This window comes from Rhinoderma darwinii, chromosome 3 (assembly GCF_050947455.1).
Source record: "Rhinoderma darwinii isolate aRhiDar2 chromosome 3, aRhiDar2.hap1, whole genome shotgun sequence".
NCBI classification, from domain to species: Eukaryota; Metazoa; Chordata; class Amphibia; order Anura; family Rhinodermatidae; genus Rhinoderma; species Rhinoderma darwinii.
In genome coordinates, this window is record NC_134689.1 from 251,715,140 (window position 1) to 251,740,636 (window position 25,497).

The window sequence follows — 25,497 nt, forward strand, 5'->3', positions numbered from 1 at the left end:
TGCGAGGTGGGGTCTCCATGAATCGGACTTGTTCTTCCAGCACATCCCATAGAAGCTCAATTTAAATTGAGATTTAATAAATTTGTAGGCCAAATCAACACCTTGATCTCTTTGCCATGTTCCTTCAACCATTCCTAGAAATTTTTTTGCCGTGTGGCAGGGCACGTGATCCTGCTGAAAGAGGCCATTGTCATTAAGGAATACCGTTGCCATTAAGGGGTGTACTGTTCTGCAACAATGTTTAAGATAGGTGGTACGTGTCAAAGTAACAGCCACATAAATACCATGACCCAAGGTTTCCCAGCAGAACCTTGGGTCCTGGCATTGTGTGTGTGTGCGTTTGTATATATATACACTACCGTTCAAAAGTTTAGGGTCACTTAGAAATTTCCTTATTTTTGAAAGAAAAGCACAGTTTTTTTCAATGAAGATAACATTAAATTAATCAGAAATACACTCTATACATTGTTAATGTGCTAAATGACTATTCTAGCTGCAAACGTCTGGTTTCTAATGCAATATCTACATAGGTGTATAGAGGCCCATTTCCAGCAACCATCACTCCAGTGTTCTAATGGTACATTGTGTTTGCTAACTGTGTTATAAGGCTAATGGATGATTAGAAAACACTTGAAAACCCTTGTGCAATTATGTTAGTACCGCTGTAAACAGTTTTGCTGTTTAGAGGAGCTATAAAACTGACCTTCCTTTGAGCTAGTTGAGAATCTGGAGCATTACATTTGTGGGTTCGATTAAACTCTCAAAATGGCTAGAAAAAGAGAGCTTTCATGTGAAACTCGACAGTCTATTCTTGTTCTTAGAAACGAAGGCTATTTCATGTGAGAAATTGCCAAGAAACTGAAGATTTCCTACAACGTTGTGTACTACTCCCTTCAGAGGACAGCACAAACAGGCTCTAACCAGAGTAGAAAGAGAAGTGGGAGGCCCCGCTGCACAACTGAGCAACAAGACAAGTACATTAGAGTCTCTAGTTTGAGAAATAGACGCCTCACAGGTCCTCAACTGGCAGCTTCATCAAATAGTACCCGCCAGTGTCAATGTCTTCAGTGAAGAGGCGACTCCGAGATGCTGGCCTTCAGGGCAGAGTGGCAAAGAAAAAGCCATATCTGAGACTAGCTAATAAAAGGAAAAGATTAATATGGGCAAAAGCACACAGACATTGGACTGAGGAAGATTGGAAAAAAGTGTTATGGAGAGACGAATTGAAGTTTGAAGTGTTTGGATCACACAGAAGAACATTTGTGAGACGCAGAACAACTGAAAAGATGCTGGAAGAGTGCCTGACGCCATCTGTCAAGCATGGTGGAGGTAATGTGATGGTCTGGGGTTGCTTTGGTGCTGGTAAAGTGGGAGATTTGTACAAGGTAAAAGGGATTTTAAATAAGGAAGGCTATCACTCCATTTTGCAACGCCATGCCATACCCTGTGGACAGTGCTTGATTGGGGCCAATTTCATGCTACAACAGGACAATGACCCAAAGCACACCTCCAAATTATGCAAGAACTATTTAGGGAAGAAGCAGGCAGCTGGTATTCTATCTGTAATGGAGTGGCCAGCGCAGTCACCAGATCTCAACCCCATAGAGCTGTTGTGGGAGCAGCTTGACCGTATGGTACGCAACAAGTGCCCATCAAGCCAATCCAACTTGTGGGAGGGGCTTCTGGAAGCATGGGGTGAAATTTCTCCCGATTACCTCAGCAAATTAACAGCTAGAATGCCAAAGGTCTGCAATGCTGTAATTGCTGCAAATGGAGCATTCTTTGACGAAAGCAAAGTTTGAAGGAGAAAATCATTATTTCAAATAAAAATCATTATTTCTAACCTTGTCAATGTCTTGACTATATTTTCTAGCCATTTTGCAACTCATTTGATAAATATAAGTGTGAGTTTTCATGGAAAACACAAAATTGTCTGGGTGACGCCAAACTTTTGAACGGTAGTGTATATGTATATATATATATATATTGTGACAGGACCAGGGGAAAAGTAGTGGATGGAGTGTACATCTCACCCAGGTTCCTGTCATACAGTGAAGGAAATAAGTATTTGATCCCTTGCTGATTTTGTAAGTTTGCTCACTGTCAAAGACATGAACAGTCTAGAATTTTTAGGCTAGGTTAATTTTACTAGTGACAGATAGATTATATATAAAAAAAAAAAAAAAAAAATCACATTGTCAAAATTATATATATTTATTTGCATTGTGCACAGAGAAATAAGTATTTGATCCCCTACCAACCATTAAGAGTTCAGCCTCCTCCAGACCAGTTACACGCTCCAAATCAACTTGGTGCCTGCATTAAAGACAGCTGTCTTAAATGGTCACCTGTATAAAAGACTCCTGTCAACAGACTCAATTAATCAGTCTGACTCTAACCTCTACAACATGGGCAAGACCAAAGAGCTTTCTAAGGATGTCAGGGACAAGATCATAGACCTGCACAAGGCTGGAATGGGCTACAAAACCATAAGTAAGACGCTGGGTGAGAAGGAGACAACTGTTGGTGCAATAGTAAGAAAATGGAAGACATACAAAATGACTGTCAATCGACATAGATCTGGGGCTCCATGCAAAATCTCACCTCGTGGGGTATCCTTGATCCTGAGGAAGGTGAGAGCTCAGCCGAAAACTACACGGGGGGAGCTTGTTAATGATTTCAAGGCAGCTGGGACCCCAGTCACCAAGAAAGCCATTGGTAACACATTACGCCGTAATGGGTTAAAATCCTGCAGTGCGCGCAAAGTCCCCCTGCTCAAGAAGGCACATGTACAGGCCCGTCTGAAGTTTGCAAATGAACATCTGGATGATTCTGAGAGTGATTGGGAGAAGGTGCTGTGGTCAGATGAGACTAAAATTTAGCTTTTTGGCATTAACTCAACTCGCCGTGTTTGGAGGAAGAGAAATACTGCCTATAACCCAAAGAACACCGTCCCCACTGTCAAGCATGGAGGTGGAAACATTATGTTTTGGGGGTGTTTCTCTGCTAAGGGCACAGGACTACTTCACCGTATCAATGGGAGAATGGATGGAGCCATGTACCGTCAAATCCTGAGTGACAACCTCCTTCCCTCCACCAGGACATTAAAAATGGCTCGTGGCTGGGTCTTCCAGCACGACAATGACCCGAAACATACAGCCAAGGCAACAAAGGAGTGGCTCAAAAAGAAGCACATTGAGGTCATGGAGTTGCCTAGCCAGTCTCCAGACCTTAATCCCATCGAAAACTTATGGAGGGAGCTGAAGATCCGAGTTGCCAAGCGACAGCCTCGAAATCTTAATGATTTACAGATGATCTGCAAAGAGGAGTGGGCCAAAATTCCATCTAACATGTATGCAAACCTCATCATCAACTACAAACAACGTCTGACTGCTGTGCTTGCCAACAAGGGTTTTGCCACCAAGTATTAAGTCTTGTTTGCCAAAGGGATCAAATACTTATTTCTCTGTGCACAATGCAGATAAATATATATAATTTTGACAATGTGATTTTCTTTTTTTTTTTTAAATATAATCTATCTCTCACTGGTAAAATTAACCTAGCCTAAAAATTCTAGACTGTTCATGTCTTTGACAGTGGGCAAACTTACAAAATCATAAAGGGATCAAATACTTATTTCCTTCACTGTATAAATTTTAAAACAGCCAGGGAATGGAGCTAGAAGGAAAATGTGTTTTCCTTGCTCAAGCGTTTTCTGGAAAACCTGTGTAAAAGGGCCTGGCTGTTGGAATAGGGAGAGTTGGGAGGGTTCCTATTCCACTAGCCACTTCAGGTATTGCATTGTGGCTAATTACCTGCACAGCTAAGGTGTGCTTTAAAACAGAGGCAGAGTTCACAGTCTCTCTCTCTGCTCCTGGGAAAGCTGGATGTGAGTAAAGAAACTGTGGTGTTGTGTTTGGGAGTTGGAGCTTGAGGATCCGCTCTCTGTAGTTAGGAACTGCATGTTTAGTTAGTGGCCAGACGGCCTAGGATTTACTTTATGTATTCATATGTTTTCTGCTACAGCTTTTTACCTAATAAAACTGGCTGAGGCCAGTAGTACCACACTGTGACTGGACTGTAGTCTGTTCTTACTGTGCCAAAAGTGCCTGTCTACCCTAGGAGACAGCGATCCGGAGAGCTGCCCCCTTACAAATGGTGGAGAATGCGGGCACAGTAAGATCAGCAGTGGCACAAGAATCATGCCAGTTTGATGTCCTGGGTTAAATCGGCTGTGCTAAAGAAAAAGTCCAACACTGCAGACATGGAGGAAGTTGTTAAACAGCTGATCCAAGCAAATGTTCAGCTGCAACAGGCTAATGCACTGCAGCAAAAGACTAATACTAACCAGCAGGAAACAAATTGTTTGCTTCTAGAGTCTACACAAGCCACCTTCAGAGAGTAGCAGGTGATTAATAAAAATCTGGTGGAGCAGATAAAGGTGCTGCCTGACAAACCTTAAGTCCAGGCAGAAGCTACAGGTGCTGGAAGGAGAGTACAAGCCTCGCTCCAGAAAATGACACCAGAGGATGATGTGGAAGCGTTCCTCTCTATTTTTGAAAGGGCTGCAGAGAGAGAGAGACATTCAGCAGATCGGTGGGCGGTTACAGTTGCTCCATTTCTCACTGGAGAGCCCCAAAAAGCCTACTTCGACTTGAGTGAGCAAGAGGCCAAGCAATACCCAAAGTTGAAAGCTGAAATTCTGTCTCGCTTGGGAGTGACACATTGTGCAGATGCAGGACCGAATCGAAAAAGTAATGCCCCTGGTAAGGGAACACTTACAGCAGACCCAGGAGAGTCAGTCCCGGGTTTATAATAGGGCTGCTAAGATAAGGAGCTTCAGCCCTGGGGACAGGGTCTTGATACTAGTCCCCACCGTGGAAAGTAAATTCCTGGCTAAATGGCAAGGGCCTTATGCAATTGTAGAGAAGGTGGGAGAGGTAAATTATCGGGTGCATCAACCAGGTAAACGCAAACCCTACCAAATTTATCATGTTAATTTAATTAAATCATGGAAGGACCGTGAAGTGTTGGTGGCTATCAAAAGTACGGATAAAGTGATTCAGGCCTCTGGGATACCAGAGGTAAAAATTCCAAACACCTTGTCAGATTCTCAAATCCAAGAGGCCAGGGAGTTTGTACAGAGCAACATGTATTAGGCTTTTTACCTAATAAAACTGGCTGAGGCCAGTAGTACCACACTGTGACTGGACTGTAGTCTGTTCTTACTGTGCCAAAAGTGCCTGTCTACCCCAGGAGACAGCGATCCGGAGGGCTGCCCCCTTACAATATATATATATATATATATATATATATATATATATATATATATATATTTATTATTATTATTATTATTATTATTATTATTGATGTGGATTGAAGTGTATTTATTATGTTTTTTATTCCATGTTTGAGAAATTTCACACACAATAACCCACATTTATTCATGTATTTGTCAACATAAATTTGTTGCAACATATGTCAAAAATGTGTCTAGCTTTAACTCAGACTTAGGCTAAAATGACGCCACTTTTTATATATATGTGGGCCATTATTTCTGCTTCTATCAGTAGAACCATCAAACTAGACAGTATATTAGAAATAGTAATTGATAAGTTCCTATAAACGCTGCAAATATATTTTGATTGCCATATGTTTACATGTTAAAATCTGATCAAGCCCTTAAAACCTTTCATGTGAAGTGGTTACCACTTCTACTCGCTTTTTAAATTACACTTCGAGACTGATCAATATTTTCCTATCTTTTGTTAGGTATTTATTGGGGAAACTTCTTAACTGAATTCTGTAGCAAATAATGACAAATTTGTCTATAGCAAAACAGTGAATGTTGCTTAAAGTGAAAGATTCACACAGATATTATAATTAATTTGGCAAGACACTTGAGGACACTTTCAGGCTGAACGGAAGATATCTGAAATGGAAATGAGTATTGCCTGCAAACTTCAAAAATATGTCTTCTATTACACTATGTAAATATGCAGATCTATGAATACTAGCCACACTGTCCTTAAAATGTGATGAGAAAATACGTCACTAGTTTTAATTTTGTAGCATAAATACTGTTCAGCACTTCAGTTTATATGAATGGATTGTTTTTATGTCAAGAAGAGGCTGGACGCAGCCCGCAGGGATTAAGGGAAGCCGACATGACCGTCCTGGTAGGGAAAGGGTTAATTAGGTGAGGGAGAGTTGGAGGGAGTTGGAGAGGGGACGGGGAGGAGTTAAGGGGGACGGGGGGCCGTTACTGAGCTTCCCGCTGTTTCTTGGCATTGAGCCGGAAGCAGCGGGAGGAGTAACACAAAAACAGTAAGCTCCCCGTTGCCCGTGCTTCTCGGGATGGCAGAGACTTTAATGTTAGAGCGGCTGCGTGCCGCTGCTGTGCACCACGGTCCCGGATGGCTAGAGGAGACCGTGGCTGCAATAACGAAGATCCCGGACGCCGTTTCGCCACGTCGGGCCCGGCGTTCGGGGTCTGTTGCAAAGGACAGGCTCCCCTCCCCCGGCCCCCTTACAAGCATGGCTATGGCGGCGGGGGGGAGTCGGCAACAACCGCTCCTGCGCAGAGCAGGCAGAGCAGGCAGAGAGCGTTGCCGGGGGTGACGGCGACGCAGGCCGGGTCGACCCGTCCCTCTCGGCGGTCCCGACCTCCGGAGCGCCTCAGTCCGGAGGCAGTCCCGCGGACACGGCGTCGCAGAGGGAGCCCGATCCCGGACGCTGCAGGCCAGGCAGCTGGGAGGACCGCCCCTTCCCAGGCCCTGCATCCTGGCAGGAATCCCAGGCCGCGACGGGGTCCGGCGGTAAGCAGGGAGTCGCAGGCTGGGCTCCCTGTCACCCCTCCCCCATCAGATGGAAGATTTGGAGGACAAGGTACGGCCGCCCCGCCTGGTGATGTTCCGGCCAGGGGGCAGGCTTCGTCAGGATCGTCTAGACGGACGCCTAGATCTGCAGCGACGTCGAGGCAACAGGTCCGGTCGGAAGTCTGGGTCCCGGCGGTCGGGCGGCAGGTTGCCGGCCCATCGGTCAGCGCGTCCTCATCCCCGTTCCGAAGATGTCGTTGGGATGGACAGTCGACGGCGAGAGAAGAGCTGGAGGAAGGTGAACTGGACGTGTATCGTCGAGGTCAGGATGGTCCGGCTGACGGGAACACAGCGCCTGTGCAGCCCGGTGAGTGTATAACTCCATCATTGTCTTATCCAGCGATTTTTATGTCGGGTGTCGGCGGGGGGGCTGCTAGCATTGCATCGGGGGCCGGTAGTGGCGCGGGCGGACGCGACGGAGCGGGTTTGGCAGACTTAGTGGGTTGCTTACGGGAGCTGGTGGGGCGCCTAGACAGGGCCGCGGCGCCGGTAGTAACGGAAGTGTCCCCTGCGGTAGTTTGGGAAGGCCCCAGGGACGTGGGATCGTTACAGACGCGTCCCGTGGTGGCGGTTAGAGAGGCGGTCGCGGTGTCGGTACAGACCGAGGCCCAAATGATGGCGATCGAGTGCGTATGGATGATCGTGCTCGGGGGGAGGTGTACGTTTGTTTTGAGGGTCCGTTGGGGGCGCATTTAAAGCAGGAGGTGCGCGATTGGATCTGGAAGGACGAATATGTTTAAATTTTTTCTCTCTTGCCGCTGGCTAAATTTAATTTGGATAAGAGCAAGCGGGATGAGAGTAAAAAGGACGAGGAGGAACGGCGGCGGTATAGGCTTATCCCGCAGACGTTCGTTAATTGGTCGCAGGCGTTCGCCATATTGGCTAGTGTGATAGGGGAAAAGGCGCCGGAAAATTGTTCGGCGTTGTTTTGTTATTTTGATGCCATTGGGGAGGCTCATAGGGCGTATGGGGGTCAGGCGTGGCTGCGATACGATGAGCAATTCCGTCAGCGGAAGGCGGTTCGGCCGGCGATTCGGTGGGACCAGAAGGATATTGCTCTCTGGTTACGGGTTACGGCTCCGGTTAGGCAGTCCTTTCCCGGGAGCGCCGGCCAGGGAGGCCAGTCTAGTCAGGTTGGACAAAGCGGCGGGGGAAAGGCGGGGTTTTGCTGGCAATTTAATGAAGGTCAGTGCAAGTTCGGGGCCACGTGCAAGTTCAAGCACGTGTGTTCCGAGTGTAATGGTGCATCACACGGGGCGGAAAAATGTCTGCGAAAAAAGAGGTCAGGGAACCAGCACGCGGCTGGTCAAGGGGGTGTCGCCGGTGAGGGTGGAAAAGATGGCCCCTTATCTAAATGAGTATCCGGATAGGGCGGCAGCTAAGTTGCTTTATGAAGGGTTTCGTGTTGGTTTTGTTATTCCTCCGCCTCCTTATGAGGTTCCGGTTACGCGGAGGAATTTAAAATCGGCTTACTTGCATGCGAAAGTCGTGTCGGAAAAGTTGTTAAAAGAAGTTTCGTTGGGTCGCATGTCGGGGCCGTTTCTTGAGTCGCCGGTAAAAGATTTAGTTGTGTCCCCGTTGGGTATTGTCCCTAAACGCGAGCCTGGAAAATTTTGTTTGATTCAGCATTTATCGTATCCCAAGGGTTCGTCGGTAAATGACGGGATTGATCACGAGTTGTGCTCCGTAGTTTATACCTCATTCGATAAGGCGGTGGGGTTAGTGCGGGCTGCGGGTCCAGGGGCTCTGCTAGCAAAAACCGACATCGAGGCGGCGTTCAGGTTGTTGCCGGTCCATCCAGAAAGCCAACGGCTGTTGGGTTGTTTTTGGAATGGGGCCTTTTACGTGGATCGGTGCCTTCCGATGGGGTGTTCCCTTTCTTGTGCATACTTCGAGGCGTTTAGTAGCTTCGTGGAGTGGGTAACGAGGGGAGTATCCGGGGTCGACTCGTTGATCCATTACTTAGATGATTTTTTGTGCGTTGGCCCGGGGGGTTCGCCGGTTTGCGGTAATTTGCTTCATGCACTACAGAAGGTGGCGAGGGATTTTGGGATTCCTTTGGCGCCGGAAAAAACGGAGGGCCCGGTAGCGACGATTTGTTTCTTGGGAATCGAAATAGACTCGGTGGCAATGGAGTGTCGTCTCCCGGCGGATAAGTTGGGTGCTTTGAGGCTGGAGGTTCGACGGGCTTGTAGAATGAAGAAAATGACGCTGAGGGAGCTTCAGTCGCTGCTGGGGAAGTTGAATTTCGCCTGCCGGATTATGCCGATGGGGAGGGTGTTTGGTAGGAGGTTGGCGGCGGCAACGGCGGGAGTGCGCGCGCCGCATCATTTTGTGCGGCTCAAGGAGGAGCACCGAGCTGATCTTCAGGTTTGGGATGACTTCTTGGGCCAGTACAATGGTCGCTCGCTATGGATGGCCCCAGCGCAGGATACAAGTGATTTGAATATTTTTACGGATGCGGCTGGGGCGGGTGGTTTTGGAGCTTACGGGGGAGGTCCGTGGTGCACGGGTCAATGGCCGGCTAGCTGGGTGTCCAGTGGACTCACGCGGAATCTGGCCCTGCTCGAGCTGTTTCCCATCGTGGTGGCGGCTACCATTTGGGGGGACAGGCTCAGGGATAAGAAGGTCCGTTTTTACTGCGACAACATGGGGGTGGTGCTTGCCATTAATAACATCACGGCGTCCTCTCCTCCGGTAGTTCAATTGTTGCGACATTTAGTGTTGGTGTGTTTGTCGTTGAACGCGTGGGTGGTGGCGGTGCATGTCCCGGGTGTACGGAATTGTATCGCTGATGCTCTTTCTCGCTCGCAGTGGGACCGGTTTCGGCAATTGGCACCGGGAGCGGAACGTCTCGGTTTGGCTTGTCCGGAGCATCTTTGGGATCTGGTATCGGTCCCATAGAGCAGCTGTTACAAAGGTCTTTGGCGTGCACGACGTGGAGTGCTTATGCTGCTTGTTGGAGGCAGTGGGAGGAGTGGGTAAGAGAGTTGGGTGACGTCAATACGGATAGAGACAGGTTGGTGGCACTTTTGTACTGGTTAGGGGACGCCTGGGAGGCGGGGTTTTCAGTAGCGAAGGTGAACCGGTTCATATCTGCGGTGGCGTTTGGGTTTAAGTTGCGGGGCTTTCGGGATGTATCGAAGGAATTTCTGGTATCGCAGGCTTTGAAGGGGTTGCGCCGAGGTAGGGTGGAGGCGGATAGTAGAAGGCCGGTGTCGTTTGCTTTGCTTAGCTCATTGGGCGGTTCATTAGCATCGGTATGTCGTTCTTCAGATGAAATGGGTTTGTTTCGGTTGGCCTTTTCGTTAGCGTTCTTTGGAGCATTTAGAATAGGTGAGTTGGTGTCGCCAAGTACTAAACAGGCAGGGGGGCTGAGATCTGGGGAGGTGAGCCTATTTGCAGATCGGCTGGAGGTATGGTTGCGTCGATCTAAAACTGACCAAGTAGGGAAGGGTAAACTGATAGTTTTGTTCGCTCTCCCGGGGTCGGTCATGTGCCCAGTAGAGTGCATGCGGGGTTTTACGAAAAACAGGGGGTCTCCAGATTTGCCTTTGTTACGTCATGTGGACGGGTCGTTTTTGTCCAGGTTTCAGTTTGGAGCTGTATTTAAAAAATGTTTGACGGCGGTTGGTGTTGCGGCAGGCTCATATTCATCTCATTCCTTCAGGATTGGCGCAGCAACGGAAGCGGGGCGCTGGGGGTTGGATGATGAGGGGGTGAGGCGTATTGGTCGTTGGGAGTCTAAAAGGTTTAAGTCCTATGTCCGCCCCCATATGTTATGATTTTTGTTGTTTACGCTTTACAAATGTTATATGGTGGTGCCTAATTGTTTTTTCCGTTTCAGATTCGCCTCCGTGTTTGGTGTGGTTGATGGGTCATTCGTACGTGCACTGGGGGGCTTTGAGGGCGGACGTCCGCCCGGATGGTCGCCAGTTGCGCATTCCGCGACAGGACGCGGTTGTGCATTGGCTGGGTGTTAGAGGTATGTCATGGAGCAGGGTGTTGGCGGAATTCCAGACATATGCGCGGCTTGATAGGGTTCCGGAGGTCTTAGTGTTGCACGTGGGTGGGAATGACTTAGGAGTCTGCCCCTTTCGTGAGTTGGTGCGGGATATCAAACATGATATGTTGTGTTTGTGGGTATCTTATCCCAAGTTGGTGATAGTGTGGTCGGACATAGTCCCAAGAAAGCATTGGCGGTTAGCTAGATCGGTGGAGAGAGTCAATAAGGCTCGCATAAAAGTTAACCGGGCGGTGTCCCGTTTTGTGGCAAAGAATGGGGGCATTTGCGTGAGGCATAGGGATTTGGAGTCAGGAGTGGGGAATTTCTGGAGAAGTGACGGGGTTCATCTGACCGAGGTTGGCATTGATCTTTGGAGCTTGGCGATAGCAGAAGGCATAGAAAGGGCGGTGGTGGTGTGGAGGAACTCACAGGCTTAAGGTGGTCAAGGCCTGTTTCGCTGTGGCGGGGGGAGTCCTTGAGGCCAGTCAGTACAAAATGGTGGGGGGGTCGCATCGGGGGTATGCGTCCCCCAAAAAAGGTACATGGTTGAAGACTTCATCGGGTGTTATCCCTTTGAAGTGGTCTTCTGGTAGAAGGTATATCACTTGAAGGCTTCATCGGGTGTTATCCCTTTGAAGTGGACTTCTAGTGGTCGGTGTATCACTTGAGGGCTTCATCGGGTGGTATCCCCTTGAAGTGGACTTCTAGTGGTTGGAGCCATCTGCAGAGGTGAACGGTGCTTCCGAGCTGGTTTACGGCTGGAGGTAATTGGTGGTTTGCAGATGGCTAATTCGGTGTGTTCTTAAAAAAGGAACATCTGAAGGGGCTTCAAGGACTTCCTCTGCTCGGGTTAATGTTAACGTTAAATTGTTATTTACGATTCTGACCCATGTTGGATCATGTGAATTATTAGGAGGAATTCTCTGGTGGATTCCTAACTAGTTATCCGAATGTTTCGGATTTAAATTGTTTTTATAAAACTGTGAAATTAATAAACGGCTGCTGTGGCCATTTCACATCCAACCTCGGTGTCATGTGTCTTTACTAAAGTGGGGGTGGGGGGATAGTATGGTCTAAGGTTAACACACGACTCTACTTAGGCAGGTCAAGAAGAGGCTGGACGCAGCCCGCAGGGATTAAGGGAAGCCGACATGACCGTCCTGGTAGGGAAAGGGTTAATTAGGTGAGGGAGAGTTGGAGGGAGTTGGAGGGGGGACGGGGAGGAGTTAAGGGGGACGGGGGGCCGTTACTGAGCTTCCCGCTGTTTCTCGGCATTGAGCCGGAAGCAGCGGGAGGAGTAACACAAAAACAGTAAGCTCCCACCCTCCCACCCTTGGTTTGTTACTCCTTAGGTCTTATGTACGTCTGTCTATGAGCGTTGTGTTTTAGTTGTGTGCTTATTTAACATGTTTTTCTTTTTTCCGGAGTAGGTTCTGTTGTCATGGCAGCTGGCGGGGGGAGTCCTTGAGGCCAGTCAGTACAAAATGGTGGGGGGGTCGCATCGGGGGTATGCGTCCCCCAAAAAAGGTACATGGTTGAAGACTTCATCGGGTGTTATCCCTTTGAAGTGGTCTTCTGGTAGAAGGTATATCACTTGAAGGCTTCATCGGGTGTTATCCCTTTGAAGTGGACTTCTAGTGGTCGGTATATCACTTGAGGGCTTCATCGGGTGGTATCCCCTTGAAGTGGACTTCTAGTGGTTGGAGCCATCTGCAGAGGTGAACGGTGCTTCCGAGCTGGTTTACGGCTGGAGGTAATTGGTGGTTTGCAGATGGCTAATTCGGTGTGTTCTTAAAAAAGGAACATCTGAAGGGGCTTCAAGGACTTCCTCTGCTCGGGTTAATGTTAACGTTAAATTGTTATTTACGATTCTGACCCATGTTGGGTCATGTGAATTATTAGGAGGAATTCTCTGGTGGATTCCTAACTAGTTATCCGAATGTTTCGGATTTAAATTGTTTTTATAAAACTGTGAAATTAATAAACGGCTGCTGTGGCCATTTCACATCCAACCTCGGTGTCATGTGTCTTTACTAAAGTGGGGGTGGGGGGATAGTATGGTCTAAGGTTAACACACGACTCTACTTAGGCAGGTCATGAGATACCAGAATAGTATTAGAAGAGCTTCCTCGGTGTACATAAGACCTCTGTGCTCATAAGTACTCTGTTTCTTTACATGCGCTTGTATACTGCTACTATACTGCTGTTTTCTTTGGAGTAGATAATACAGTTTAGTATAGTGCAAGGGACACTTTCGGTTACACAAACATCACAAGAGTATAATGATTTCCAAGAAAGAAAAAATATACAGGCAAAACAAAAATGATAATAACTATATGCTCTTAAAATGAATCTCCACCTTTTAAGACCATGTTCTTATTAGGTCCAACATCTTTGCGAACTGCTGGGTTCACACTGATTTTTTTGCAGGCAGATTTTCCTCTGCCTGCACGCCGATTTTCGCTGCGTTTTTCGCCTGCGGCCATTGAGCGCCGTGGGCATAAAACGCAGCGAAATCCGCTTTCTCTGCCTCCCATTGATGTCAATGGGAGGACAGAGGCATAAACGCCCGAAGATAGGGCATGTCCCTTCTTTTTCCCGCGAGCCGGTTTTTTCTCTCGCAGGAAAAAAACGCCTCCCGCTCCCATTGAAATCAATAGAAGGCATTTTCGGACGTTTTTTTGCGCCGCGGTTTCCATGTCAAAAAACTCGCCAACAAACTCAGTGTAAACTCCCCCTTATATCTTTCTAGTGGCTGGAGCTCAGTTTTTCTGACGCATTACTCCAGATCTCCTGAACAGGCATAGAGCACAATACTACAATTCTGGCTGTCTGCAGCCGCCACTAGAGGAAGCTTAGAAGCTTACTACATACTGTTTTATTATTGAATTAAATGTCTAAACAGTGAGCAATAAGCTTCTGAGCCCCCTCTAGTAGTAGCTGCAGGCAGCCAGAATTTTATATTTAAAATCTATGTCTATGCAGGGGATTTGGAGCTGTGTATTAGAAAAACAGAACTCCAACCACAATAAAGATATAGTAAGAAATTAATCACCACAGATTTATTTACATTAAAAAAATAAATAAATGCTTTCCAGTCGACTGCGCTATTGATTTAGTCAAAACAACGGAAAACTGTCACAACGGTGACCAACGGAAACCATTAACAACGTTTCCGTCACCATTGAGATCAATGGTGAGGGAAACGGAAGCTAAGGTTTCCGTTTGCCTTTCCGTTGAGGGGTTAACTTGACGGAAACCTCACACAGAACCCCTCAACGGTAGGGCAATGCTGTGAACAGGCCCTTACTGCACCCAGTGAACTCATATTGAATTAATGTGTTATCTAATTTTGCAATAGACACTACAGGACAGATGCTGAGATAATCCTGTAGAGCTCACATAAAGTAACCATATAAACAAAAAATAAATTAGGGGTGTCTGGCCTTAAACACAACATTGCAAATAATAGAAAATAAAGTGCTTACTGATGCACTTAAAGAGTTATTCCCAACTTAGACATTTATGGCATATTCTATGGATAATAAATGTCTGATAGATGCGGGTACCCGCACTGGGACCCGCACCTTTATCGAGAACAGGGGTCAGCTAATCCAGGCTGTTACAAATGTGAGTAGCAAATATAAAGTGTGTTGGTACTTGTATGAGAAAGTGGGAAGATAGAGTCACCAGGTCACTTGCAGTACTAGCTCGGCTGTTTCTGTAACTCCCATAGAACAGAAAGGAGAAAGCTGCGCGCCTACAGGGCCTCCTCTCCACTAGTCCTATCCTGGAATCGGCAGCCAGCAGCTGCCTCACCAAGCAATATAGGTACAGGTCCTATGAACATCTATCAGACATTTATCGCATTTGTTGTGGATATGCCATAAATTTTCTAAATTGGGAATAATCCTTTCAGGAAATATTCTAGTGAGAAAGATTAGGGCTTGAATGATTGTTTGGGCAGATTTTGAAGGAAACTAATTGTTGGCTTTTCAGAACATGAAAAGTTTATGGATATTTTGGTCTGTCTAATGCAGAGAGATAAAAAAGTTTTGTAACAATAAAGGGATAATGCACACAATGATTTCACAGCACAGGGATAATGTTCCAGTACAATAATAATGCTCATAGTGATGTCACACAGTGATGTAACAGCATAAAGTTAATATACCGGTAATGTCATAGTACAGGGATGAGCATTTGACTGATGGCAATCTTATATGTATGGCCAGTTAAACTATATTATTTTCTGCATCTCCATATCAGTATCTCAGAAATGAAATCCCATGATCTGGTACCCAATACAAGCTGTCACAAACATAAGGAGCACATATAAATGGAGTTTGGACTAGTTATAAGGGGGGCAGACAGGATCACAAGGTCACTCTGTGCAAGACTACTGACTAGCCATGGATCCAGCCCTTCCAAACAAGGATACATTGTGGCAACTCAAATCAGGAAATGCACGCATTTATGGTTCATGCTTTAAAATTTGTCTTCTAAATGGTACACATTACAATGATATTGCTTAATAACACCTGAGAAAAATGCATAAAGTACAATGGAAAGATATATATGCCACAATACAAAACATTTTCCAAAGGATAAATCATTTATACTGGAGGAATATCCATTCATATGTGCTTTTTTCCCAATATAAAATTGTTGGAATGCAGGTTTTTTTATATCTATGGCCAGCTTTACTGCCATACTCAATTTTAGGTAAACTGCAATTCATAAAAAAATGCTAAATGTACTTCACACAAACAATTATGTTTTATTGTCAAGCTTATAATCTACTGTATTTCATAGAGGTATCAAGATAAAATAAAACAAAAAAAACTAACAATTCTTTGAAAATACGGACTTTACTGTTATACTCACCTGCATGTGGTTCAAAGAAACCCAACAATTACTGGGAAATTCCTGCAACATGGGTACCAAAAACTGCAAACAGCCATCCCAATGGCAAAGAAGTAACATCATGCCAATTAGATTAACAATGCGTACTACGGCACTTGCAAGGTCATACGTCATGTGAAAGATCTAAAGGGGAAAATATAGAATTAACAAAAATGGACATGAAAATAATCAGAATATTGAGGGGAAAGTAGCAAAAAACAAGCAATTGTAACCATACAGAAACAGTGGGAACAATGAAAATGGTAAGTTCACACATGGCAGATTTGTAGCAGGAATTTCGGCAACTGTCCCATACATCTAAATGAGGCTTGCAGAAATTCATACACTTGCTGCAGAAACAACTTCATTCAAATGTATGGAACAGATTTTTCAGTCTCAAAAAGTTCTGCAATAAATCTACCATGTGTGAATATACTCTAACATCCACCAAGGCTCATATTGTAGCAATATAATATGGAAAAAAATAATAATGTAGAAATACTTGAACCTACTTCCTCCCACTGGTGAATATAACGGATAAGCCTGGAAAGTCTCAGGAGTCGAAGCAAGCTGAGCACTTTAGTGAAGCGTACAATTCGTAAGGCTCTGGCAGTCTTATAAACCTCTGAGTCAATTCGTGTTTCAACAATAAGAAAAATGTAGTCCACGGGAATGGAGGATACAAAGTCCACAAGAAACCAACTTTTTAGATAACGAATCTTGATACGTTGTGGCTCTAAGATAATTTCTGTATTGTCCTCCACTACAATCCCTGTGCGAAAGTTTAGCACCAGATCCACAAGAAAGAAAGTGTCCGAGACAACATTAAACACAATCCAAGCTGGTGTGTTCTCCTCCTTAAAGAAAGTGATGCCCACTGGAATGATAATGAGATTCCCCACCATCAACAGTAACATTGTTAGGTCCCAGTAAAACCTGTAAGTCAAAGAATGTAGTATTATATATTAGTAAGACCAACTTCTTTAAGTTTTTTATAATGATGACTTAAAATATGTCTGCATGTCATGCAGCTTTTAACCAAGATTCCATGTCCATTCTCATGAGAGTTGTGGTAGAGAGGACACAGAGGATTAGACTTTGCATTTCTTTTCTAGTGTGTCCCTTTTTTCAAGACAAAGACACAACTGAAGGACACACCAGTTTAAAAGGTTGAAAGCAACAAATCATCAATCGTTGAAGAGAAGTTAAATCCAAGCATCAGTATTTAGGGCTCATTCACATGACTGTTGTTTTCTTCAGTGTCCTATTCTGATTTTTTGGGCCAACTTAGCCATTCAATTCTATGGGGCCATGCACACATCCGTTTTATTACGGATCTGTTTGTTCGTTACGCATATTATAGAGCAGGCAGTGGCGTAACTACCACTGTAGCAGCCGTAGCGTCAGCTACGGGGCCCGCAGCATGAGGGCCCCTACATGGCCGGAGGCTCCGCTAGCAGCCGCTACGGCTGCTACAGCGCAACGCCACTGAAGGGGTTGTTCCTACAAAAGACATGCATCCACTATCCACAGGATAGGGGATACATGTGTGATCGCTGGGACGCTCTCCATGAAAAACCTCGGCTTCTGGGTTCTTTCGGCTGCTCCATAGAAATAAATTGTGCACCGGCCGCGCTTGTGCGCATGCGTGACCAGCGCGCCTTTCATTTTTATTGAACTGCGCAGACCCCGGAAGTCCGAGGTTCGTCATGGAGAACTTCGGGGGACTTTCAGTGCCCCCTTCTCCTTATCGCTGCCAGCTATCATACATGTATCCCCTATCCTGTGGATAGGGGATATATCTCTTTTGTAGGTCAAACTATAGGCCGTTTTTTTTTTGGGGGGGGGTTGGGGGCTGTGTGGCGTTATCTACAGGGGGGGCTGTATGGCAATATCTACAGGGGGGCTGTATGGCATTATGTACAGGGGGGTCTGTTTGGCGTTATCTACGGGGGGTTTGGGGCTGTATGGGGTTATCTACAGGGGGCTGTATGGCGTTATCTACAGGGGGGCTGTATGGCGTTATCTACAGGGGCTATATGTCGTTATCTACAGGGGGGGCTGTATGGCGTTATCTACAGGGGTGCCGTATGGTGCTATCTATAGGGGGCGCTGTGTGGCGGAATCTACAGGGTGGAACTATTTACAAGGGGGTTTGTGTGATACCCAGGGGAGGGGGGGCCCCAGTCAAAAGTTTGCTATGGGGCCCAGTCTTTCCTAGTTACGCCCCTGAGAGCAGGTACTATTCTTGTCCATATTTGCGGTCCGTCTCACCCATTTTAGTGTATGGGCCCGCAAACAAACCCAAAAAATAAACAGCACACGACAGCCACTAGGATCTGCAAAACAGAAAAGGTCGTGTGTATGAGCCCTAAGGGCGAGGTCATGTTTATATAATTATCTTAATACCTTTAGAATACTGCTGGGTTCTTTCAATCTGGAAAGGAAATATTTTTCTGCCTGTTCGAATTGTATATTATAATTGGCTGAAACAGGACAGTGGCAAGTCATTGCTTGAAAAACCATGGTGCGTGCAATAACTCACTGGTCACACACTAATATAAATAGAGATGCAAATCATATAACGCATATGGTTATCAGACACATGATGACTGACGATAATATAAAAAGTAGAATCCTGGCCAATATCTGTACATGTGACTTACCAACCATAAGTGATATGTAGTTTTATTTTTTTGGCAAAAGCAATTTGTTGGTCATATAAAATATATTAATTCATGTCATGATATAACATTTACAATCAGTTTACATTTACTACGTTTACATAACAAACAAAACTGATAAAGACAAAATTAAAGGGAGATCATCAATTCCCAAGAAACATGTGGCTGATGATGCCAGACAACATTGCTCTTGCTTTTTTTTTTTTTTTTTTTTAATTAAGACTGAAGATTGAGTGTGGACAGATTTTTGTATGTGTAAATTATAAAATTAGGGACTATTATTTATACAGCATGGAAACTGTCTTCTTAGCATGACACAACCTGTCTTTTTAGCACTACACTCCATATCATTATAGTTCATGTGCTCCTATGTGGTACTTGTTTCGGTAGATATTGTGGGCTTAAAGAGGCTCTGTCAACACATTATAAGTGCACTATCTCCTACATAAGGAGATGGGCGCTATAATGTAGGTGACAGCAGTGCTTTTTATTTTAAAAAAACTATCTATTTTTACCACTTTACTAGCGATTTTAGATTTATGCTAATGAGTTGCTTAATGCCCAAGTGGGCGTGTTTTTACTTTAGACCTAGTTGGCTTTGTACAGGGGAGTGTATGACGCTGACCAATCAGCCTCATGCACTCCTCTCCATTCATTTACTCAGCGCATAGGGATCCTGCTAGATCCTTATGTGCTGTCTTATACTAACACATTAACAATACAGAAGTGTTTAGACAGTGAATAGACATTCCACGGGATGTCAATTCACAATCTCTGCACTTCGTTACTCTGTCTGTGGTAGTTACAGCAGAGGAAGCGTGATCTCGCGAGATCTCGCTGTAAATGACAGGTTACAACGAGATCACGCTTCCTCTGATGTAACTACCATAGAAACAGGCCCTGCTTCTATTAGAGTTGTGTTTATTCTTGCACAATCCTCTTAGATGAGCATGACTTCTTCTGATCATTTTGCTGTAATATCAATGCTGCATCCCTTTGTGTTCTTGATTTTAGTATTATGGATTGTAACTACTAAGATCATCATTCAGCATTTTTAGGTGGATGGTAAACCGGTGACTAAACTAATATATATTAGCCAATGAATTTCATAGTGTTGTGATCATCATGGGCATTCAATTCTTTAGGATTCATATTTGTCAATTGAGACAATTTTCTCTTTTTGTATTTCTGGTTTAAAAAAGAGTTTATAAGAATCTTACTCGTCATAAAAGGAAGCCTCATAAAAAAATAATGATTGACGGAGGGATGGGAGCATATGTTTATTTCCACGTTAACTCTCATGTAAAGGACACCACAAATAATATACTTATCATGACTAAAGGATTTAACACAGGGTGAGATCATCATTAGTCTTCTTGACTTTATATATTTTTTTCAAATAGAAAACCACTTTGTTGTTGCCTTGTACGTACTTTCATCAGGTCATTGATGTCTTCATTGACTTGTGCTATCAATAAAACATACAAGGCTTTGGCATAGTCCATGTGCTCAATATTGATCACATGGCTTGTGCTAATTTTTTCTTGCAGAAGTTGGTTAAGTCTTGAAAACAAAAATCTTTAGTATAAAGATATCAGTACAGGGTTTATATAATATTAAAGGGAAAATGGACAGCACAGGCACTTAGTTGTTTTTCAGCAATGAGTTCAACTCCGATCAATGATAATATCTGCATGGAGTTTATCTGTTCTCCCCTTTAGGTATTCTAGTTTCCTCCAACAACATACAATTGGCTTGCTATGAAACTGGCACAAGAGAATCTTTGTGCTATGGGCCCCTCACTAATGTAAATTGTATATAGCTGTTTGGAATATCTTGAATCTATTAGTGATAGAAAATTAATTTAAAAAAACTCCAAAAATAAATCAATAAAGGTAATGTAATTTTATATGGCCTTCTTCAAACAACCACAGTTTTCTATAATGTTTACAATGTAATGAGTTGAATAAGTGGGACTGCTGTAGTGTGATTGACAGCTGTTCTGCTGCTTAGTCCTGTGCTGGGGGAACACTGATCAAGATTATAAAACAGCTTTTGCTGTAGACTGGTTGCCTGACTGCTGTGACTCTTGCTACATGATTTAAAATCTTTTATGAACATTTTCTTCAGTACTCGATGGGCTACTTTCTATTACTTAGCACTATCATCATAAGTTCTCAAGAACCCTTAGCACTATCCCAAGGCTTATAGTCCAATCGAACTTTAGTATATGTATCCTAAATACCTAATTATTTGTGCCACCAATGTCCGTTATGGTTGTTTGTACAGTACCTCGTTTATTAACTTCTGTGTACTAAGCATACAGTAAAAATTATTGAAAATAAAACATCATTTATACACACCAGGTTTAGCAACCAGTTGTAAAATCAAGGACTTTTCATCAAAATAGGTGACTTTAGGCCAGTCTATGTAATAAACTACATGTGTGATGTATTTCGAAGCTGTAGGATGCATTTACAAGTTATTGTGATGTTAATTATCAGTCCACAGTAAAGGCTGCTGATGTGGTCATGTTAGTTTTATGAGACATATCACTTAAATAAAAATGTTTTTGTCTCTCTGTGATTTTTGGTTAAGTTGTCCAGAGGGATAAAAATACAGGATTTTGGTGACCCTGACCCACATACTAGTGAATTATAAAATTGTAAAAAAATTAGGTTTTTTTGTTTTTTTTAATTAAATGGGTATACTTAAAGAGGCTCTGTCACCAGATTATAAGTGCTCTATCTCCTAAATAATCGAATCGGCGCTATAATGTAGATAACAACAGTGGTTTTTATTTTGAAAAACGATAATTTTTGGGCAAGTTATGAGCAATTTTAGATTTATGCTAATTCGTTTCTTAATAGACAACTGGGCGTTTTTTAACTATTGACTAAGTGGGCATTGTAAAGAGAAGTGTATGACGCTGACCAATCAGCGTCATACACTTCTCTCCATTCATGTCCATTTGTACTCAGCACAGCATGACCTCGCGAGATCACGCTGTGCTGTCACATACACCCACATTAACTTTACTGAAGTGTCTTGAGAGTGAATAGACATCACCTCCAGCCAGGACGCGATGTCTATTCACACTCCCGATACTTCGGTAAGGTTTGTGTGAGACTTAATCACTGCACAGCGTGAAATGACAGCACAGCGTGATCTCGCTATGCTGTGTGAGTAGCTGATTGGTCAGCGTCATACACTTCTCTTTACAATGCACACTTGGTCAAAAGTTAAAAAACGCCCAGTTGGGCATTAAGAAACAAATTAGCATAATTCTAAAATTGCTCATAACTTGCTCAAAAAAGATCGTGTTTTCAAAATAAAAAAACACTGTTGTTATCTACATTACAGCGCCTATCAGATTATGTAGGAGATAGGGCACTTATAATGTGGTGACAGAGCCTCCTTAAAGGCCAAAAAAGAAGTGCTGACTGTCATGGATTTCCCTACACAGTGTAGCGTCCATGGCCGCGGGCCGTCGGGTTTACTCACCTCCCGACGCCCGCAGCCATGGATCCGTGAGCGCTGGCCCCCATCTCCTTCCTAGGAGACGCCAGCGCTCACTTCCGCTCTGGTCTGCTGGGTCCCGTAGGGTGCGCGCGCACGCTCGTGCCCGGCCTTAAAGGGCCAGCGCGCGCACAAAGGAAGTCATCATCATTATCAACTGTCACGATTTCCTGGTCTATAAGAAGTCCCCAGGCCTTCTGATTCTTGCCTGAGCGTTGTTAGTTTTCCCAGTAGTCTTGCAAATGGTCCCTTAGTGTTTCCCGTTCCAGTTGTTACCTGTGCCTTGTTACCTGTTCCTGTTTACCGTGAGGTGCCTTTAGTATTGAGTCTGCCACGCCCTGTGTCATCTGCCACGTCCGGAGGAATCCGCCATGTCCTGTTTCATCTGCCACGTCTGGAGGAATCCGCCACATCCTGTGTTATCTGCCACGTCCGGAGGAATCCGCCACGTCTGGCGCAACCTGCGGCTTCTGTGTCATCCGCCACGTTTGGCGTTATCTGCTGCACCCATTTCCATCAGTGCCAGAGCTGCAGCCACCGTCTGGACTATCCAGGTACCCTTGTGCGGGACATTGTATTACTGGGGTTTACTGTTGTTTGGCCAGCTGCCTCCCCGCTATGGCGGTACGGCCTAGTGGGTCCACTAACACGCTTCGTGACACACAGTAACCTGAACTCAACACTATTTAACTTTAAAGGGGCATGTGAAGAGTGTGATAGCCAAACATTCAGTAACATCAAAATAAAATCTTAAATCACACTGGGACAACATGGATCGCCAGTTCTGTACAAAATTGTGGTATTCAGGTCAGCTTGAGCGCACAATGTCAATAAAACAAAAGGGAAACATACCAAGTACTAAGAAACTCTGAAATTCATGCAAAGATTTTAAAGATTCTACTTTTCACCTAAATTGTTAAGCTAATAATATAATTTATAATTACGAATTTTGGATTAGATCAGTAAATAATGCAAAACAAAAGCAGATTCACCAGTGATCTTAATTAATGTGTTAGACATTGAATGTTATTTGCCCTAATATTAAAGTTAAATCACTGCGCCCCCCTCCTGATCTCAAATTTGCGCAGTGGCATGATGACCATGTGAACAATTGCAGTGTATTGATGCTGTGGATGCAGCATTAAGTGACTGCCAAGACCATAATGCATCACGATTGAGTCTTGCCCATGGCCGCGGGCCGTCAGGCTCACTCACCTCCTGACGCACGCAGCCATGGAACTGTGAGCGCTGGTCCCCATCTCCTCCTCAGGAGACGCCAGCGCTCACTTCCGCTTTTCCTGGCCGGGTCCTGTAGGGTGCTCGTGCCCGCTCTTTAAGGGCCAGCGCGTGCACCTGAAATTAAGTCAAAATTAGCCCATGAGCCCTGGACTATGAGGGGCCCAGCCCCTTCCTGCCTTGTCCGAGCCTTGTTGTCGTTACCCTAGTCTGTCTATGCAAATGGTCTCCTAAGTGTTTTCCAGTTCCCAGTGTTTCCCGTTCCTGCTACCTGTAACCTGTATCCCGTGCTATCAGTGGCGTAGCTACGGGGCCCGCAGGCACGCCCCCCCCCTGGCTGTAGACTCTGCTAGCAGCCGCTATGTTTTCTACAGCGCGACGCCACTGAAGGGGTTGTTCTTACAAAAGACATGCATCCCCGATCCACAGGATAGGGGATACATGTGTGATCGCTTAGTCCCCCCGAAGTTCTCCATGACAAACCTCGGATTTCCGGGGTCTGTCGGCAGCTCAATTGAAATGACTTGTGCACAGGTCGCGCTTGTGCGCATGCGTGATCAGCGCTCATTTCATTTTGATTGAACTGCGCAGACCCTGGAAGTCTGAGGTTTGTCTCGGAGAACTTTGGGGGACTTTCGGTCCCCCGTTCTCCTTATCGCTGCCGGCGATCACACATGTATCCCCTATCCTGTGGATAGGGGATACATCTCTTTTGTATGATAAACTACAGGCCGTTTTTTTGGGGGGGTGGGGGGTCTATATGGCGTTATCTACAGGGGGGCTGTATGGTGTTATCTACAGGGGGGGCTGTATAGCGTAATCTACAGGGGGGCTGTATGGTGTTATCTACAGGGGGCTGTATGGTGTAATCTACAGGGGGGGCTGTATGGCGTAATCTACAGGGGGTCTGTATGGTGTCATTTACAGGGGAGTCTGTATAGCATTATCTACAGAGGGGGTTGTATGGCGTTATCTACAGGGGGGTTGTATGGCGTTATCTACAGTAGGGCTGTATAGCTTTATCTACAGGGGGTGCTGTATGGTGTTATCTACAGGGGGGCTGTATGGCATTATGTACAGGGGGGCTTATGGCGTTATCTACAGGGGGGCTGTATATGGCATTATCTACAGGGGGCTGTATGGCGTTATCTACAGGGGGATGTATATGGCATTATCTACAGTGGGCTGTATGGTGCTATCTATAGGGGGCGCTGTGTGGCGGAATCTATAGGGAGGCACTGTCTACAAGGGGGGGTTGTGTGATACCCAGGGGATGGGTGCCCCCAGTCAAAAGTTTGCTATGGGGCCCAGTCTTTCCTAGTTACGCCCCTGCGTGCTATCCTGGTCAAGTGCCGTGTTGAGCTGAAGCGGTGCTGTGCTGTATACCACGCCTGTCCTGCTACATTACGCCTGGTGCCTGCCTGCTGCCTAGAACCAGCCGAGCCTGTCTTGCTACTGTCTGAGCTACCACAGGTATACTATACAAACTATAGACTGTGACCTGTGTCCTGTTGGCCAGCTGCCATACCGTCAAAGTGGTACGGTTCAGTGAGTCCACGTACCCAACGTCACAGATTGTTAACATGGTCCCCCATCCTACAGCACAAGTTACAGCTCAAGTGGGGGAAACACAATTTCTGAAGACAACAAGTGATGTAACTTTTATTTCATATTTAGGAAGTGGTCAACCCCTTTAAGTCTTTTTAACCTAGCAGTTAATGAGAAAGTGGAAACAAAATACATTAAAAAGGCACATGAATTTGTGACAGTTGATGTCATATTCTTTAGTGACTGGAAAAACATAAATAAGCTGTGTGACTAAAGTTTGATGTATAAATGTAAGGTATAAGCAAAGTAGCATCTCTACAGTATAAGGTAAACCCGACAACAGAGGGATTGCAAAAATTGTTTTCATGCTTCGCTTTGTAACTCCTCCACCTTCTCATAGTAGTCTCTCATTTACCTGGGCCAAAATTGTTAGTGCTATAGCCCTGTATCTAAATACCATGGCCAGGGCAGAATAGATTTTTGGATCGTTCCCCTGGCATCCAAAATTCAGGACATATGCCCCTGAAGCCACTCCTCTAACTACGCCCATTGATCTAAGATTAAACAGAGTGCTTTTGCTGTAGTTTCCAAACGTACCTTGCATTAAATAATACTACATCTAGCATTCAAATCAACCGTACATTGGGGTGATCTTTACTGTGAACAGTACATAGTCAAAGTATAGATTTGGGGTGTCAGTCATTTTCACCCAGGACTTCTA

The 25,497-nt window shown here is 45.0% G+C and overlaps 1 protein-coding gene across 1 annotated transcript in view; it reads right to left on the minus strand.

Moving 5' to 3' along the window:
* HCN4 (hyperpolarization activated cyclic nucleotide gated potassium channel 4) overlaps nucleotides 1-25,497 on the minus strand; it is a 200,975-nt gene that overhangs the window by 71,300 nt on the left and 104,178 nt on the right. Inside the window, exons 2-3 of the mRNA XM_075857742.1 lie at nucleotides 16,302-16,725; nucleotides 15,772-15,933 (exon numbers count right to left, since the gene is read on the minus strand). Of these exons, the coding sequence (XP_075713857.1) occupies nucleotides 15,772-15,933; nucleotides 16,302-16,725 (586 nt within the window). The remainder of the gene's footprint in view (nucleotides 1-15,771; nucleotides 15,934-16,301; nucleotides 16,726-25,497) is intronic.